The 19,758-nt window shown below is 43.6% G+C and overlaps 1 protein-coding gene across 1 annotated transcript in view; it reads right to left on the bottom strand.

Moving 5' to 3' along the window:
* LOC119163194 (putative phospholipase B-like 2) overlaps positions 1 to 19,099 on the bottom strand; it is a 46,006-nt gene extending 26,907 nt beyond the window's left edge. Inside the window, exons 1-5 of the mRNA XM_075873913.1 lie at positions 19,070 to 19,099; positions 13,582 to 13,852; positions 10,813 to 11,059; positions 4,769 to 4,866; positions 3,466 to 3,695 (exon numbers count right to left, since the gene is read on the bottom strand). Coding sequence (XP_075730028.1) covers positions 3,466 to 3,695; positions 4,769 to 4,866; positions 10,813 to 11,059; positions 13,582 to 13,814 — 808 coding nt within the window. The 5' untranslated portion in view covers positions 13,815 to 13,852; positions 19,070 to 19,099. The remainder of the gene's footprint in view (positions 1 to 3,465; positions 3,696 to 4,768; positions 4,867 to 10,812; positions 11,060 to 13,581; positions 13,853 to 19,069) is intronic.
* Positions 19,100 to 19,758: the final 659 nt, after the last annotated feature.

Genomic DNA, 19,758 nt, shown 5'->3' with positions numbered 1-19,758 from the left:
TTTATGAACTTCAACAACGCTTCCGACAATACATTGCTAGTGCATGCACTTGTTAGCTTTGGCAACATGCGCATACCCAAATATGCGTATTTAGGCGTTAGTGAAGGCACTTTGAAGTGCTTCCCTTGAACCAGTAGGTGGCAGACGAGGCCCGTGCGCCCACCCCCCTTCGAAATTTTTTCTGCCATGGCATAGAGAGCGAAAAATGCCCACTTCAAGGAGGTGCCTCTCCAGAAATCACGGAGTGCCCCCCGTGAAAAAAATTACTGGCCCCGCGCCCGCCTCGAACTCGATGTCATGTCGTGCTATAGCATGCACTCAATTCACGAGTTGCGTTTCATTTCTGGCTTGGGAATACCATTTATAGCAGGAAATGAAATTCCCAGCCTTACGAGCCATTTCCTGCTGGAAACCCAGCTGGAAACTCCATTTCCAGCAGAAAACTCGCAACCCTTTTTCATGTGCGGCTGAACGCTGAAAGAACTGAAACATCTTTTCTGTTGTACTCGCACTTTGCTTTGATGAGCTTCTTACTTTCTGAAGCGAAGCTGAATGGACGGATGAAGCTTACCAAGTCCATGATTTTTGGAAAACCACGCCTCATTGGGGGGGGGGGGACCTAGGAACGTTTGCTTGCGGACGGCTCTCTTTGCTTTCCAGGTATGGCGTGTGCGGCGTTGAGAGTGCTGGTGGTGGCGTTTCTCGCAGCGCCGCCTGGGCAGTCTGACGTCTATGGAGACATCCAGCATGCCCTGTGGCACTACGCACCTGTCGCTTCCCCTTACATCCAAGAGCAAATAAAGAAGCTCAATAATGACCAGGACCACATCTTTCAAACCCTGGCCGTTAAAGAGGTCCCGCGCGAGGGCCGTCCTGTTCAACCTGATGGTCCCCTAGTCGGTCTAGAAGGGTGACGTTGAAAGTACTGGCGTTTTCTGTGGCCCAACTAAAGCAATTTCACTCACTCACGCACTCCCTCTCTGCCACCTAAAATCGAGTGCCAATGCGCGTTCAAATTTTATTATAGTGGTTCCTTAGGGATGACTTTCTGGTACAAAAATGATGCTTGTTTAGGACCGCTCTGTGAATGAGGCGTCAACGGCCTGTAGACATGCCTGTTAGTTTTCTAAAACGAGACAGAATCGGATCATTGGTGCAGCGAAAATTTTCCGTCAATCATGTGATGTCAATTATGTGACTGCGCTTGACCGATTGCGTGAAGTTACGGAACCTAATGGGATGGAAGTGCACTCTCATATACCGCTGGGCACAGAAGTGAGCACTGGGGTTCTGTGTGATGTCGTCGAATCCATTACCAACTTGCACCTACCAGTCCTAATTAGGCCGGCTTCGTAAGATGTCATTATTGCAAGTATATGTCATATCGGAATATCACGATGCATATGAATTACATTTAAGGCGAACAACATCCATCACACGTAAAAGTGGGCTACTTCCGACACGCAGTTTGCCCATTTCTACCGAAATCACTTCAGCGCTGGAAGTGCATGAAGTTAGGTCACGTAAGTGCTGTGTGCACAAACTCTACCAACTGTTTTCTATGCACTGGCCACCACAACAAGGACACGGGCCAGGCCACGACACAGAAGGGCCACATTATGCCTCCTCGAAGGACTTTTACTCGAAGGGAGCTAAAAATACTGAAGAAAGGGGCTAGACATGACATATTACACTGAGAAGCATCTGCATCCATCAGACGACGACGGCCCCGTCACCGGCGCTGATTCAAAGCCTCCAAAGCCTCGTCGCCTCGCAAAGCACGTCCAAAACCACCTCCACCTCTCCCGCTTGGGCCAAGCGCTGTCGGTTCTAAGAACAAAGGTGCTTCTGCGAGGTGTAGAGCTGGCTCTTTATCCTCACTACCTCGTCCGATTGAAGCCGTCTGAAAGGACAGTGATGCCTCAACCAGCGATGCAGGTGAAGCTTGGCCCAGACTCCCACAGATCTATGGACCTGATTAGAGGCGTGGCACTTCGACATTGAGGGACACTTCAACGGTACCTCATAACTTGACGGACAAAAAAGGACAAGTTATCGGCATAGTCAGTGCTACACGCGTGCTGCTGAGCAAGATGCAGACACCGACAGCTTCAAGCGTCTTCCGACTGCTTGACACCATCACTCCAGTTCCCGCAAGCCTTCAGACGTCTGTTGCTTGAAAACGCAAGCAGCCCCATCATGGCTTCAACATCCGAAAGATTATGGGTGCCATGGGACCACGCATACAAGTTACGTACTGCAACGAGTGTACTCATTTGATTAGGACACGCGTGTCTCACAGTCTGTGATCATAAGCACATAACTGTCATTTTGTCGACGGCATGAGTGACTTTTCTCTCCTTCTCTCTCGCTCTAACATTTATTCTTCTTACTCCCTCCCCAGTGCAAGGCAGCCTACCAGGCTCAGCCAGGGTCAACCTTCCTGCCTTTTTTTCATCCTTATTGTCTCTCTCTCTTTTCTTTCCAAGTTGCCCAATCAAGGCAAGGAGAAAACAATGCTTTTATTGCTTTCAATTATGACATCTACGATGTTCTTTTGTGAGAGGAAGTGTCAATAAAAATGAGAACTATCGTACTCTATGTGAGAAAGTGCCTGGGAAAGAGAGGGTGAAGTGGCTTGCATAAAGAAAAAAATTATAATGAGTAATTTACGACAGTGTAAATTTTTACACGTTTCATGAGCCACACATTTACGACCCATTTATAAAGGGAAACAAGCTGCGAAATACAATTCCCTTATATAATTTTGCTCCTGTCCTTTGGTGCACTAGAGGAACTACTGAAACAGCAATGTATATTAGAAGTTTTCTAGTAGTGAGGTGTAGTATCTGTCTCGGTACTGTAGCACTTAGAGATAAACAATATTTATTAAAAAGCGAAAATGGTATTGGTTTTGGAGATGTTTACATTGCAAATTTATCTGGAATAATTGCTTGGACAGTAGAACAATTCAAAATCGCGCTCCCTAGATGTTTGAAGGTCGATAATTTGCATGTTCAAGTAGATGTCCTCAAATTGTAGAGAACGCTGCACCACTAATGGAAGCCTCATCAAAGCGGAGAGCAATACATATGCTTTCATTCACTTTGCGTTTTTCAGCATGGTAATAATTTATGTAAAAATTTGAAGGTGAAAGCCGCGATGTTCACCTGGGAAAACAAGTTGTACGAAAACCCACATGAAGAAGAAAGGTCACGCCAGAAAAAAATCACCACAGTTTAAAAATTTGCAGCCACAACCACCAAACGAATTCTACAACGATTTCAAGAAATGAGCATTCATAGGAAAGAAACATATTCTATTACAAGTTTCGAGCCTTAGACCAATGCCTTTCGACGTTGTCGTAAGCGATTGGAGATCACAAGGATATCTCTTGTACAGGATACTCTTTCCCGAAGAATTCGTTTGTAGAAGAAAACACTACATGTCTGATACAATACTCACCTAGTCCCGTATTGTCTGACAGATAGTGCCAGGGAAATGTGTACTTCTTTTGAATTCTCAGCATGCTTTTATACAGAAACCAAGCATCGTGGCCCACGTAGAGATCTTCGTTGTTACCGACCACTTTGATCAGTGCCGAACAAGCCGGCACCAGGCTCAGAGAGTACAAGTCCTCGGGGCGCTTCAATGCTGCTTCGAGGTCAATGAAATCTCCCACAAGACTGAAGAGCCTGCAAGATAGGGTCAAGGGTCAGTTTATTCAAATTACTATTCATTTTCATCGAAGGAAACAAAGATCGGGAGATCAAATATCTGGTAGTAGTACCAGGCAACAAAAAATGTGGTTGTAAATATGAAACCGTTTATGTGGCACTACCAGTAATATAATATGTCTTTAGTTGTTTGCGTCATGCTTTCTGTTATCGTTTTTGTGCTATATTCATTTGGCGAATTTTCAGAGACTGATGTAATTGCGAAATACGGTGTTTACGAGTATAGGTGTAACATTTTACAGATAATATTTTGTCCATAGAATAACGCAGTAAAAACCATTTATGAGTTAGAGCTCAGCTATCTTCGGTAATCCCATATTGTAAGGCACACGTGAAGCCCCTATCAGGCTAACGGCATGTTGAGGACGGCAAGAAGTGCCACTGTTTCTGTTGCCAAGCGACAGATCGTGGTCGGTGCTTGAGTTAATCCAAGTGACAAAGCGTGATCTGGTCGTCCGCTATTTTTATTTATTGTTTTTTACTTCAGTTGCAGTACGGCGATCCTACTTCGTGCCATTGTTCTAGTATTATCTGTTCAATCACCCGCAACCAGGTTTACGTGATTTTAAAGCGATAATTATCATTTAGAGCGAAAAATCCTGATATGTATTAAGAAACGCGAAAAATGACCGCCAGCGTCGGCGTCCCGCAGCATAACAAGTAACAGGAGTGATGTAAAAACTAAACATGGCGTATGACATCACAAATAACATTACGTCACAGATCGCCACAATGTGACATAATGCCGCTGATATGATTATGTTAGTAGGGTGTAATCACATGACACTATTGGTTCAATATAGGCAGGTCGGTATCAGATCCTGGCGACTGTGCATCTGATTCTGGTGACTGTGGAACCACGCAAAGCGTCTGCTCAAGTTTTTGTTTTGGAGTCGCCTTAGTGAAATGAATAAGGGGACTTGCGAGTTTTCCTCGTTCCACGGCAGACGTTAACAACATAATAAAAGACATATATGCATACTTCGTTCCTACTAAATAGATTTGCTAAACACAATGTCTGAAATGCTTACAAAGCTCTGGAGACATTCGTAAGTTCCTGCGACGTGTCAAGAGTGGCGTTCTCGAAGGCGTCACTGAGGCCATGAAGCTGCCGCATCTGGAGATGCACCTGTCGATCGAATAAAGTACGAACAGTCACCATTCGAATTGGCAATTTTCATAAATGTAAGGTAAGGCTTGCGTTTTTACAATGCAGTTTGCCCACCTAGTGACTGCTATTCACTTACTACAAACACTATGTCTGAGCGTAGTATATATATATATATAATATATATATATATATATATATTTATTTATTTATTTATTTATTTATTTATTTATGGCGCCGGAAGCGTATACTCGAATTACATGATAATAACGTGCATATTAGAGAAGCCCCAGCGTGTGCAACTAGAACCTCATCTCCACTTGAAGGCCGCCAGTTGCAGCCAGCATTGTTGGGTTGAATATGTGGAGCAGAGAAGCGCACTTGGGGATTATTCTGTGGCTTATTTGGAGAAACAAGTGAGTTTGAACACTAGAAATATACGACTGTTCAACGCAGTCCTAGTATTGTGAGGACAAGCTGGAGTATTAAGGAAACTATGTAAGCGTTGAAGGATGAAGCACTGCGAGAAAACTACAAACAACTAAAAAAAGGTGCTCCACAAAGGTTCAAACCTGACAGACTTCGACATCAATTCTTTCGATACCAGACAACTAAACATGTCTCGTAACAGCGAGCGCATCAAAATAAGGGAGCTAGCGGCCAATCTTTACGGCACCTCCTTGCTCTAGTCAAGCAAAAAAGTCACCACTCAGAGCATCCATTTTCGGAAGCCCTAAGCGCGAGCTGGCACGCTGCAGTTTTCTGGGCATGCGTCGCCGCTTGCCCTGGTTTCAATAATTACTCCAAAGGCAGTGCCACTTCTCGCATCAAGTCCTTTTACATCGTAATAGTCTTTGAAAAATGCAGGGTCCCTAATATTATACAAAGAAATTTCAAGCCCAGTGCAACTGAGCTGCACTGCATCTAGTACTCCGCAATTCGAACTCATTCACGCGACACTTGCCCTCAGGCGACGCTGTACGCGTCGGCTCTTGTGGCTTCGCGGCGCATTTTGCAAAGTAAACAAAACAGAATGTACAATAGCACAGGTTGCACTGTAAGATTATTAGGTTGTTAGAACAGCGTCAATTAAGTGGGCAACAATGAGTAAATTTTAGGTTTCCCAGTGGTTTGGGCATGCTTCACGCTTTTGGAGCCTTTCAAGACATAATGTAAACAATAACTTCACACAATTACGTATATTTTTTGTGGTCTCAAGTCATTCATTAAAAATTCTGTTCATGCGATAGACAAACACTCTAATATGAGACTCAGGCCCACTAAAAGGGTGCTCAAGTAGTGATAATTTCTATAGTGAGTCAAATAGCGTTGTATTGCCTTCTGTGCATGAATATAATAGTGCATATTGGGAGTGCCGAATGTGTTACGAATAAATAGCACCAACAAACAATTCTCAAAGGTGCGAGATGTTAGAACAGCAAAGAACGCCTTTCTTGTTTTCATCTTCAAATTTTCCATATGCATGTAGCCCACGTCCATACGAGACAATCAACGAAATATCAAAAATAGTGTGAAAGCCTTGCGTAGAGCACCACTGAGGCCGAAACAGCATCGCCACTAATCTACTTTCTTCAACACTCCATTCACGATTACCTCAACTCAGGAAAATGGTGAAAAATTCATCTATTATTTTTATTTCGAAGCTGCTGTCAAAAAGCTACATGTAATATTGTGGATATTGTTATATCTCAGCCCGCTAATTCAATTGCTCTAGCTTCTGCTTGTTGCGTAAGGTTTTGCCTCAGTTGATGATTTTGTGGTATTTCTGTCTTAACAAAAATTGTCTTTTTTTGTTAAGGGTCAGAATGTTTAATTCATATAACACTTTGTAGAAGTATTCAGCTGTTCTGCAAATTATTGTTTTCAGATTCAAAGTGCTTCGAAAATCACTGCCTCATGATTCGAAAATCATTCGAAGAGCAATCGATTCGCAAGCGTATTCACTTTGGTCTCAATAATCTTCGATTTGTATTCAATTATTTTCTAAGTTCACTGTTCACGCAGCCTTACTGCCAACCATACGGAGAACGTGCGAAGCACAGGGTGACCAGCAAGTGCTACGCGGTGCGCGGTTTGATAAAACTACATAAAAACTCAGCCAATATTGACAAACAATATAGATTAGAAAATATCACTGCACAAATACCGTGTACGTTCTTTCTTTGCCCGTGAATTGGCGAACACTTTTCAACTAGTCGCAATTCACCTGATAACCGACGATCTAACTCCAGTGAGCTCGCTTCACGGTAACTCTCACTTGCAGCTTTGAACAGTAAAGCCATTTAGGTGTAACTTCTGCTCAATGTGAAAAACTCGACCGATGGGGGGTGTTCCGCAGCAACTGGAGAAGGTCCACTACCAAGTGAGCAGGTTTGAGCGTTTAGCAAGAACTCTGTTGTGTGAAATCAAGCACGTAAAAAAGACAGACAAAAAGACAGAAACAGAAAGCGAAAAACAGGAGAGAAAAATAAAAAAGAAAGAGAAAAAGAAAGCCGTATAATGGAAGATAAAAGAAAGATAGACGGAAGTAAAGGTGGAGTGAAGCCTGCGAAGCACTTGTAACACACTGAGGAAGGAAGAAATGGAACGAAAGAGAGAAAAAGAGACGGAAAGAAAAGTCGATAATAAGTAGGAACAAATAGGACAAAAAAACATAAAAAGTAGACAGTGAAACGCGAACAATATAAAAAAACGAGAAAGAAAGAAACAGACATAAAAAGAGACAAAAAGAAACACAGCAAGGCATAAAGAGAAGAGAAGAGAGAAATAGAGAGAAACAAGGAAACAAGGAGAAAAAAAGCTGGGAGATATAATTGATTGATTGATTTGTGAGGTTTAACGTCCCAAAACCACCATATGATTATGAGAGGCGCCGTAGTGGAGGGCTCCGCTACGGCGCCTGGGGTTCTTTGACCACCTGGGGTTCTTTAACGTGCACCCAAATCTGAGCACACGGGCCTACGACATTTCCGCCTCCATCGGAAATGCAGCCGCCGAAGCCGGGATTTGAACCCGCGACCTGCGGGTGCAGGGAGATATAAATACATAGAACTAAGGACAAAGCAATAAATATAGAGCTAGAGAGAGAGACATCAAAAATGAAAAATGAGAAAGAAAAATAAGAGGGGGACCAGGAAATTGAATGAAGCAACACATTAGCAAGACTATAGAAATGAAGCAACGCTGTAGCTTGTCCTAACGCTCCATCTGTAGCATAGTGTGTTAACGCTAAGGAGAAGAAGTCATGTAGATATTATTGTGCATTAATGACGGTCGCTTAACATCATCAGTAAAAAAGATCGACTCGTTTGCTTGGCGTAACAGCGGAAGAACCCCGCTTAAAACAGAAGAAAACAGAAAGCAAGCGCGTAATGATAATAAAGAACTAAAAAATGGAAAGAACAGAAAGAACACTAAAGAGAGAGAAATAGATAAAGAGGGAGGAATGGAACACGTATTTGCACTTAGCGATATAAAGAAAGGCAAGAAGGAAAAGGCAGAAATAAATGAGGAAAGAAAAGAAAATGGAATGAATACAGGAAAACTTGCGAAGCTGCGCACTGCCTTCAAACTTGGCAACCCTAACGCAAAGCTTCCCTCTTTTTTTTTCTGTTGCTGCTATTCAAGGTGCTGAATGAATTCCCAGTTTACAGAAAGAAAGGATACATCTCTTAGCAAATTAGAATGGCCATTCTCTTTCGCGCAAAATGAAAGAATCAACGGCTCCAAATTTTGTCATTTCTTGACTTTGCCTGAAGTAAAGTTTTTTTCATTCCATTCCATTCCATTGACTTTGCCTGCCTCTGTGCCATTAGAGCATGCAAACTGTGATTTCTGAGCCTACTTGCTGCATGCCTCATCCAGCTCAATGGCTGACCGTGTAAACGCGAACTGGTATGGCTATCGCAAATTTCACTTTCACGTGCCAGTGGAGCTTTCCTGCTCCAGGCTGGTATGTTGACCGAAAAGTGGGGTGTCTCAGTCATTGTTATTGAAGCGCAAGATTTAGTATCTTCCTGAAATGCGAACATTGACTGTCGGCGCACCACGCCGTCAGCGTCAACACCAGTGATGCGAAAAAAACATCGTAACGTGAACACGTGACTTTACGACATCATCGAGAAGTCACAGATCTCTCTAAAAAAATGGTAACGCTGTTAGGCTACCATAGTGAGGCCACATATGACATCACCCAGCTTATCCTACTTACGTTACGCCACAGGGGGACGTCATGACATGACACCGCTACTGCGTCAAAGATGGGCTGATCACAGAGGCCGTGCAAAGGCCCGCACCGGGTAGAAACCTTAAAATGCCTCCGATCTTCGAGGCAGTGGGAAACCACGTCAGGAGCAAAATATCGCTCAAAGGGGTGTGAAAAATTGACACATCTTCTGAGAAGAGAGAATTGTTCAACACAAGAATTCAGGCTAGTTGGTGGGTGAAGAACTATTGCATCGTAGCAAGCGCAGGGGAACAAATACAAGATAAAGAGACACGGAAAAGGAATGGATGCGAGACATCAGCTGATAATGTACTGACATAAGAATGACGAATATCTACATACATGCGCAGAACCTCCTAACAGATGCGGGCCGGGCTACTAACGCTTATATATGAAATTCATTGGTGGGGGTGGGCATTTCGCAGGTTACTGCCCAAGGTGTGCACGCTTGACTTTAAGGGCACCCGTATCTTGCGTATCTTTGCTGCTCAGCGAGCTTGCGGAAGTTGCGAAGCCTACTGTTTATCAGTATAATCATCACCATATCAGCCTCACTACGCTCATTGATTGATTTGTGGGGTTTAACGTCCCAAAACCACGATATGATTATGAGAGACGCCGTAGTGGAGGGCTCCGGAAATTTCGACCACCTGGGGTTCTTTAACGTGCACCCAAATCTGAGCACACGGGCCTACAACATTTCCGCCTCCATCGGAAATGCAGCCGCCGCAGCCGGGATTCGATCCCGCGCCCTGCGGGTCAGCAGCCGAGTACCTTAGCCACTAGACCACCGCGGCGGGGCTCACTACGCTCATTGCATGCAGGAAAAGGGCTTTTCCTATTTTCCGCCCCTCAACTCTGTCCCGTGCTTTTTCCTGCCACTTTTTACCTGCAAACTTCCTGATCTCATTTGCCACCTGAACTCTCTGTCTCCCCCTAACCCGCTTGCCTTCCCTTATAATCCAGTCTGTGATCCTTAATGACCAGTGGTTATCTTGCCATGGCACTACTTTCTCTGCCCAGGGCAATTTTTTCATCACTTCCACTATGACGTCTTTAACACCTTTTTGTTTCCTGATACACTTATACTCTCTTTCTTCTCTTGATATGATTGGTGTAACGCTCGGGGTACACCTATAATTATCCTTTCCATCGCTCACGGCGTTGTGCTCTGCTTAAGTTCAATAGTTTTTGTAATCCTCCAGGTTTCTGCTCCGTAAGTAAGTACTGGTAAGATGCCGATACCTTCCTCTTGAGCGATAGGGGCAATCTGCCATTCAAGATTTGAGAATGCTTGCTGATTATGCTCCACGCCATTCTTATTCGTTAAGTTACTGCGATCTCGTATATCAATACAGAGACTGATAAATGCGTGAGTAAGCCTTCACTGACTTTGCACGCGAAAGAAAACAGCGTATGTGAAGCGTAATTGCAGGTAGCAGCGTGAGTAGCACCATTTGCATCTCTTCGGGGGTTTTACGCATGTGTATGTATTTTTTTGCTAGTTTATTGCAACAAGTTTTCAGATGACGGCTATTGCCCGTCCTACTTACGTGTCTCTTTCTTTGGTGCTTGTCTCGTTGCACTTACAAAGATGCACAAAATGAAAGAAGGAGATGAAATTCGCATTCAAGGGGTCTTAGGTGAATGCATCAGAAACGCATTCAGAATTTTGTTTAACGCGAGTTTTTCTATCTGTTCAAATGGCCTGGGTTACTCACCATGTTCCAGTATGGATCAGTGGCTCTCAGCCGTTTCTCGATCAGTCGCGAGTAATCGAGGTTTTTCTGCAGGAAGTCATACAGTTTCAGGCAGAACTCCTTCTGGCTGTCACAGTAGTGGGCGAACATGTTCTCCCACTGAGCCTCCATAAGATAGCGCGTCAAATACGCTTCCAGTGCACCAGCGGCGTACGCCTGTACTTCATCAGTTGCGTTTGGGCTCGATTCAACCTCAAGGTAGGCCCACCTGAGGGAAAAGGTGCAGCGCATAAATTCTCGTTAAGTGGGGAAGGATAGCAATGACCGGTGTACTATTACTACCACCCATCACTTTGTTATTTTTCAAGCAAACCTGAAACCATTTTGTGGTTGCTTGAATAGAAATTTTACTAAGTGGTTTGTCAATTTGGCAAGAATATATCAAGCTATTCTAAAAGTAATTTGAGTAAAATTTCATAATTTTTCCTATTTGTATTTGAAGGAACATTTGTGAAAAAAATTTGGCATGTAAAACGATGAAACTTTCTTTTGGTATTACATGTGCCCAGGGTATTCTTCTGAACCAAAATAATTAATATAGGCTGACCATTCTCTTGTTAAATATTTAGATGCTTGATGACGTTGGAATTTTATGGCTTTATTGTGAAGGAACACTTTTGTTAAGAATACAATTCTTGAGGCAACACCATTCTTTTGCTTCAGTAACGACGCATGTTATTCAGAAAGAACCCAGAAAAGTTCGCAATTTAAAGATATAGTCGTTCCTGACAACATGTTCATTTTCGGGCGAAAAGTGGTGTTTGAAGGAAATGCCATTTTAAAAAGTTCGAGTTTACGAAATGCAGTTAACGGATGAGGCGCGTTTGGGGCCATTTTGAAATGTTTTCCACTCGGCATAACAATGCGACACTTCGTAGAAGTACTTGTCAGTATTGCTCCAATATTGTGCTATGAAAATTGAAAACTTGCATTTTCTGCAGATTTTGCCCTCAATCCCCCACCGCCCCGTTAAGCGGTGGTCACGGTTGCAACAAACGAGAAAACTGAGTTTGTTTGCAACAGGACAGAGCAAGGCCTGCGTGAAACATATGCGCGAAGAACAAGAACACAACGGCACAGTTCATACGATATAGTGCATATACAAGATTTGTTTCTAGTTCTGTAAATAAAAAAGAGTGCATGCGTCAACTGGTATTTCTCATCCTTATGTTACTGCCCCCCTGCTGGCACATCAGCCCAATGTACTTAGTTTTATGCCTTGGGCTGCATCGTTGCAAAGTCACCGTAGTAATTTTGGTGTCCCGATTGGACTGATATTGTCGGTACTTTAGCTTTGTTATTGCTGGAAATTGAACGTATAGAATATATCTTACCAATAAACTAAGCAGATGAAGTTATCGGGTTTTCACATAGCTACATTTATGTTAGACTGGAATAATTCTATGAACGAGTTTTGCAGCTTCTCACTGATATGTGTGCTTAACCGCAACAATAATAGGGGCCCTATAGTTAGTGTAAAGCTCCGCGAAATTCAGACAGGCAACAATTATGCACATCACATATACTGTTGCCTAAATATGCAAGAGCTCGTATTTGATGTGGTTACATTATCTAGTTCAAGTAGAAGAACGTTTAAATATAACATTTGTGAATATTTTACACAAGTTTTATGCCGAAAAAAAGTTTCTGTTGACTCTGCTTTAAGGAGTATACTTAAGATGACATATATAGTTCCTGTGCTTACGGAACTTATCACTAAATGACTAACTTTGTGCTCACATTGTGGGTTATGCACTAATACTTAACAATGTTACATTTGTCCATAGGGAAGCGAAGCCATTATGGGGTGCCTCATACAATTGTATAAAGTAATTTTTTGTTCAGTTGTGAATCGATCAGTGGGGCGATGTCTTACGTTCCTAGTGTTCGTAATGGTCGCAGTCAGGCCGGTTTTGTAAGAGGTATGGTGTTTTGAGAGAGCTTGTCGCTGTTCGAGGCACTATGTATAGGCAGTCAATTGGGAAGCGTCACTGCGACGCTGATGAATGGGCTGGTTGTAAGAGCGCTGCGAGATGGTGGCATTGCTTCGAACCTCGAGGACGGAGCACGAATGACCAATGGTGACAGGCGTATCATACTGAACAAAAACAATTGCCCTGTATGTGCATGTTACACTGCAAATGTCGTCGAAAGACGGTAGTCTTGCATGTGGAGAGAGTGAACAAAACGTTCACTTGATGTTCTGCGCAAGAAAATTGGTTAATGGTATTCTGGAGGCGCTCTAGCGTGCAGCGGAGGTTAATGGTATTCTGGAGTGTCTCTAGCGTCAGCGGAGGTGAACGAGCGCATCAAGTCACGTCACACGTGAGACATGAGCGCTATCTGGCAGTTATCATGGAAAACAGAACACGTGGCGTGCGCGACCGTCTCTGAGGTGATAAGGTGTAGAACCCAAGGCGATGGGTAGGAGCCACCACCGTGTCATCTTAGCAAAGCATTGGAAACACTTGCCTTTTCGTGCAAACGTTGCATCGTCAGCGCAGCGTGATAAATTATATGGTCCTTAGAATTACTTAGAGGCACTATAGAGAGAAACACTATAGAGAGAAACTGATGTGTACGCTTTCTCCTGTTTAAACACCCTCTTCTTTGCTTGCGCAGTTAAAAAACCTGCTGCGAGAAAACATTTTTCATCCTCATCTCCAGCACTGGAAAATATGTGCAGAGGATGTACATGACTAGTAAATTGTAGCGCTACGCGGGACTCACCCGCTGATCTGTATGTCGTCCCGGAAGTTCGCCCATGCCACAGGAGCCAGTAACGGTGCGCCGTCAATGTGGGTGGCTGCTGGTGGTTTGCCGTCGTTGATCAGCAGGCGACTTGTTCCCAGCTCGGGAACTGCGTAAGCCCATCGGCACTCATTCGCCTCACCCGCGACGAAAATCCCGGTGACGAAGCAGAGTAGAAGTGAGCTGCCGGCGAATGCGGGCGGATGCCTCATTTTGTGTTTGTGGGTCGCAATGGAAGTCCTGCAAGAAACTAAAGAAAAAGAATTATGCTGTGCAAATAACGCGTGTCCTCAGTTGCTTTTAAAGTTTGTGTGGTGCGCAGTTGAAGAACGTGGTTTTAATAAGAGTGGCTACAAATCACAATGCAAGCAAAGCCCCCATTGGGGCCAATTGGTACAAGTGCATGGCTCGTTCGTGCTGCCACGAACCACACGAAGTGATCGATCACAGAAAAACACACATACAAGATTATGAGCATCACCTGGTAAACGTTTTTATTTGTGCTCACTTTAATGAGTTCCTGGCAGCACGGACAAGCCATTCATCTATTTCACCCCGGCGGCCTCGTCTTTTGCTCCACGCTAGCGTTCACACTTGCCTCCTCCTTTTTGTTTGCTTGGATTGGAGAAAACAGCACAAACGATAGACACGCAAGCGCAGAGAAAATTAGTTTCAGCCTTGAAGAAAAGGCCACCTGTCGAAATATCGGCGAGCCCCTGTTTACAAATTTTAACTACATTGTGCAGCGGTTATTGAGACTTTGCACACCTGCTAGAATAATGCTTTTTTTTTTGGAACGGCAATAGAGCACGCAACTCACACTGGTGGTCTGTTCGTTCCTCTTCTGCCGTCCGAATAATTTCAATTGTTTTGTAGATAAAGCGAATAAATAAATAAATAAATAAATAAATAAATGTGTTCACCGCTTGTGTGTCTGGCATGCGTATCGCCGCTTGACAGAAACGTTTCCCGCTAGTACGACATCATGGGTATGACATCATGGACATCAAGCGCAGAAATTCACCTTCATAGAGAATTTAGAGTGAGATTTGTGTGCACACTTTGCGGAGCACCTTAAATTAAAGAACAGTTTTTTCTGTAGTTTTTATAGTAGACATGTTATTTTTCGTTGTCCAGTACCTGACCTGACAGTCGAATGTTAACGGCGAAAAATAAAGCCGAGTGCGGCAACCAGGGGTTCATGCCGATGGCGATGCCGCAGATGCGCAGAGCTGTGCCACCGAGGCCATTGTTTTTTACTGAAAATTATATTGTATTGTATAACATACTGTGACTAAGACTAGTTTTAAAAAATTCGGCAGATCCCACGTACCTGGGAATTGACTTTATGCGAAGCATGCGGAAGGAAGTTTGCAGTGTTGCAATTTTTTTAATTGGGCGACCCATCAAGAAATGATGCAAAGTATATGTACAAATGTTGCACGCACAGAACTATGTTGAAGAGTTGCTGATGTTTGTATAACGAGTTGTTTGCACTAGCGCAACGGTGCCAACAGGAACATGCGTATTACCAACATCAGAAGCTGATATGAAGCGCTCATTCTCACGAGGATGCTGGCCCTGGACACTGCTACATAAATCAACTTCAGCGCATGAAAACTAAGCACGACTGACGTTAATCCGACGTGACGGCGGTATCAAAGGAGTACATATGTAATGTTTATAAAGTTGGCTAGACAGCACTGCAACCACTATTGACGTTTCATGAAGATTAGCCTCTATTGGAGAAGGGGTTCCGAGACCTGGCGTAACTCTGCAGTAGAATGCTTCGTTGCCATGCAGAATGCTTAGATTTAATTCCAGCTGGAACCCTGAGCTTTATTCTGTGTTTTCGTTGGGTTGACGCTACCGATGTCTGGTATTGCCTAATGCTCACGCGTTAAAATTGCCCATGTGTTCTCGTCGTTCCAGGGTACATACTAAGTGTCAATTACCTGTGGCACGTACCCACATACCAGTGGCACATAACCGCCCGTGTGTATGTGCCACTGTCTGGCGGGAAGTGTTTGACGACGTACGCGACAGGGTTGTGTGATATTCATGTCTTGACCAGCCCGTCACAATCGTTAAATCATATTACCCTCCCTTGCTATTATTGACTCACGCCAAGTTAAGCAGGTGGCCATAATAGCGCCCGAACGTAAGCGGATAGATAGATAGATAGATAGATAGATAGATAGATAGATAGATAGATAGATAGATAGATAGATAGATAGATAGATAGATAGATAGATAGATAGATAGATAGATAGATAGATAGATAGATAGATACTCTCAAAGTCGCCGAAGTTCGCTAAGAAATGCTTCGTATAAGAGATGCTTCGCAATAAAAACTGTAGAAGCAGTGAAAGGTGGGCTAGTTTGTACATAACTGGAAAGCTAAAAAAGCAGGCGAACATTGGACGAAGAAAGGGGACATGAGGCCAGACGCTGCCTACCTACTTAAAGTTTTATTACATATAATAAATGTTATGGTTTACCGTCCCAAAACCACGATATCATTAGACAGACACCAGGTTGGAGTGCTCTGAAATTTTTGACTAGTTGGAATTCCTTATAACGTGCACCTCAACCTATGCACACGGGCCTCAAGCATTTGACCACCGTGGCCGGAATTCGACCCCGCGACAAGCGGGTCGGTAGCCGAGTGCTTTAGCCCTTAGGCCACCATGATGGGACACAGATTTACTGCAGAAACAAAGTACGCTTAAATACACAAAATAATAAAAAATATACATTAGGCTACAATTTCGAGCACGTGCTTGACGTCCAAAAGCTGAATTCTTTTTCCAACTGATAAAGTGACAGAACACTCACGCATCACTTACGCACTTATGCATCGGTAGGTAGCAAAGGCCTCGACACTCTCCCACGCGTGCCTTTGATGGTAGGGTTTTAGGTGTGTGATATCGGACTGTCTGAGGGTGCTTCCACGTTTGGTAAAATGTATGAATAGACCGCTACTGACACCAGTGTTTATAGAACTAGCGAGTTCCCGAAGCCCATAGTTGATGCGCCATCCCGTCTTACCCACGTACACCCTGCGTGTGACTAACATTCTAGCCTAAACTTTTCTCATTCATTCATGTTTATTATATACTTAGCTGCGTTAACAAAACTTTCAATTTGCAGTCCTCATAATTGACTTCTTCAATAAAACTTTCAGTTGGCAGTCCTCGTTTCAGATTCCTTCGTGCTGTGCGTGCACTGTTTTTTTTTCATCTTTTGAGTAATGTAGATAGCTCTGCTTTTTATGCGCCAAATAAATCTTCCAAAACAAATACCCGCGCGCTCTGGGCGCATCGGAAATCTGATATTATATACTATTTCAAAATAGTTTGTAATAATACCTGTGCGAAGTTTCCCTAGAGCACATTAATCGAAACTGTGAATTTATCTGTGAGCGTGAGCGTGTGAGCATGATAAGCTTAGTCCCCCCCCCCCCTCTTCTCAGTACGCTAAATTTTACTTATAAAACAAACGAATCAACAGATTATTCCACCTGTTAAGAAGATGCATCTTTGGCAAGCAGCATCGTTCTGTGTAGTACAAACTGACTTGCACACAAAAGATTCTTTTGAAATTTTAAACGAAGTGTTTTTATACAAAGGACTAGTTAATATAATAATGTTTTCTCTAACTTTTGCTACTATTAAAATGACAATTTTTCCCATCAGTGATTTAAAGTCGTTTTTTTTTTCATTTGCCCCGCCGCGGTGGTCTATTGGCTAAGGTACTCGGCTGCTGACCCGCAGGTCACGACATCGAATCCAGGCTGCGGCTGCTGCCTTTTCGGTTGAGGCGAAAATACAGTATAGGCCCGTAGGCTGAGATTTGGTTGCACGTTAAAGAACCCCAGGTGATCGAAATTTCCGGAGCCCTTCACTACGACGTCTTTAATACTCATATGGTGGTTCTAAGACGTTAAATTCCACATATCAATCAATCTTTTTATATTTGGCACTTTGAGTTTGTTTGCAATAGAAAACATTACTAGCTCTCTGAAAGCTTACATCCTTCTCTGATTAGGGTGGTCCACAGATTTTTTTTTTTTGGGGGGGGGAAGGGGGGGTGCACTGCACAGAAGAACCATGCCCGCAAATTTCAGTGATATCGCTTAAGCTCAACAGAAAAGGTTTTAAACACACCGACTTATGTGGTGCATCAAGTTCGGCCGTAAAATTGGAAAATGTTCCAGCAAACCTTCATCGGACGACTGCACAGCAGCGACAAGGTACATTATTTAGCAGCGAGAAAGTTTCTTGGGTGCCAATTTTCGAATGCGCTTAACTTTGATGTGAAAACATAACAATATAAAAACAGACAAACATATCAAACAGGCCCGCATCTGCCGCCTCTGTTCGATTACCCACCTTTTAGTAGATTCATCTTCCTTACATAATGTTTTTATGTATATGCATGCATGCATACATGTTTTAATCACGTAATGTTTTGACGGCAAGTGGTGACTACAAAACATTTTTTTCTGGGTGCAATTGAAATGCTGAAAAGAGCATTTAGTATCACGTTTTGGTTGAAGACTGGATTTTTTGTTTAGTAAACTTCCCCTTCACGATTGTTATCCGAGCTATGTCGTCTCACAGCAGTGGCTGTGTGATATATCGGTGACTGCCCTTGTTGGTACGGACGGTGGAGGATGCGGTCGATAGAGAACTCGATGTTTGTGATAAGCTACTTCAAGATATGGAGTGAAGATGCACCTAGTGTAAGCGGCGCACGCGAATAGCACCGATATATGTCGCGTCGATACTCCCATGAGTCGCCCCCCCAACAACAATATTTAGGAAAGTATTTGGGTGACTCCTCTATTAGTTGCTGCATTCTAGAAGCGCCACACATAGTGGTTCACTTGTTAAGCTCGCCCTAAAGGTAAGGAGTAGTCACAACGATACTTTTTAGGCGTGACGTTGCTCTCACATCGTTTCCCTCTGGCTCTGCCCTGGTAACAACTGCGGCCAAACAAAACAAATGCACAATTACATCGAATATGCCTAGTGACTTCGCAAATGACCGATGAACTTGCGCTAAAGCAATTATTAAGCTGCTGACTTTCCCAATGGGCTTGCAATGTCATTGAGAGTAAGCTGGCTAAGTAAAACAAAAGACACGCCAAAAATATTTTAGAGTCAAATAAATGTAAACCAATAGCATATCACACAGGAGGCAGTTTCAAACCACGAGTTTGAATTTGGAAGGAATAACACGAGAATGGGGATTGCCGACACAAAGCCATTCTGAGAAAGCTTGCACGGGGACGTACAGATAGCTTTCACATAAGCCGACTCGACTGCTGGGCGAAACAGAGCGTCGATTTCTTATGAAATTCAACGTGGCGTCGACGCGACGCTTTCACGTTACGTAGATAAAGAAACGCCTGTTTGAGAGAGCCTGGTTACAGCTTACAACTGGAGACAATTGAGCTTACCAGTTCATGCAGACGCCAGCGTCCGTCTGTGTTCGTCGCTGTATACGTACTGGACAGCCGTCTTATCACAAAGGCACGGCCTCACTAGTGGGCGCTGCGGGCGTCGTTGGAAACACTTGAACGGTGCTTCTTCCGGGCAAAGGGCACAGTGCGAAATCTCTTCGAAGCGCGATCACTCTATACCCTTTTTCCGATGGTATTACACAACATCAAAGTGTAAACAAAAAAGTGCGAATGCAGAAACACGGGTAAGAGTCTCACCTTTTTGCTTACGGTGCTTGCTCACAGTTCACGCGCTAAGACACGTGTACGTAAATCAGTCAGAGTCGTTTTTTTTAACGTAATCATCCAATAACGGCACTCTATTTGACGGGAACGGCAGCGACGGCTCGTAAGCGTAACCAGAGCCAACGCCGCCAGAGAAATAACGAAGTGCGGAAGACACACAAAGTCAAGCTTGCTCATGCAGATTTGTGGCAGAGCTAATGCATCGCTTTCGGTCTTGCCCTTCAGCTTCGGCGTTGTGAGCACGCGCGTAATCATTCCCACTCAGCAATTGCGTTAGAATTACTTAGAAGAAAGCCGTTGCTCCTGTACGCTGGTATAAGCACAGCGCGCTTTGCTCGTCTTTACTTAAGGTCACTTTAAAGTGACAGTTTCTCGTACAGAATCAAACAGACACAAAGAGA

The sequence above is a fragment of the Rhipicephalus microplus genome, chromosome 9 (genome assembly GCF_043290135.1).
Source record: "Rhipicephalus microplus isolate Deutch F79 chromosome 9, USDA_Rmic, whole genome shotgun sequence".
NCBI lineage: Eukaryota > Metazoa > Arthropoda > Arachnida > Ixodida > Ixodidae > Rhipicephalus > Rhipicephalus microplus.
Note: the sequence above shows the minus strand (reverse complement) of the source record. Positions and strands in the feature narration are given on the sequence as shown.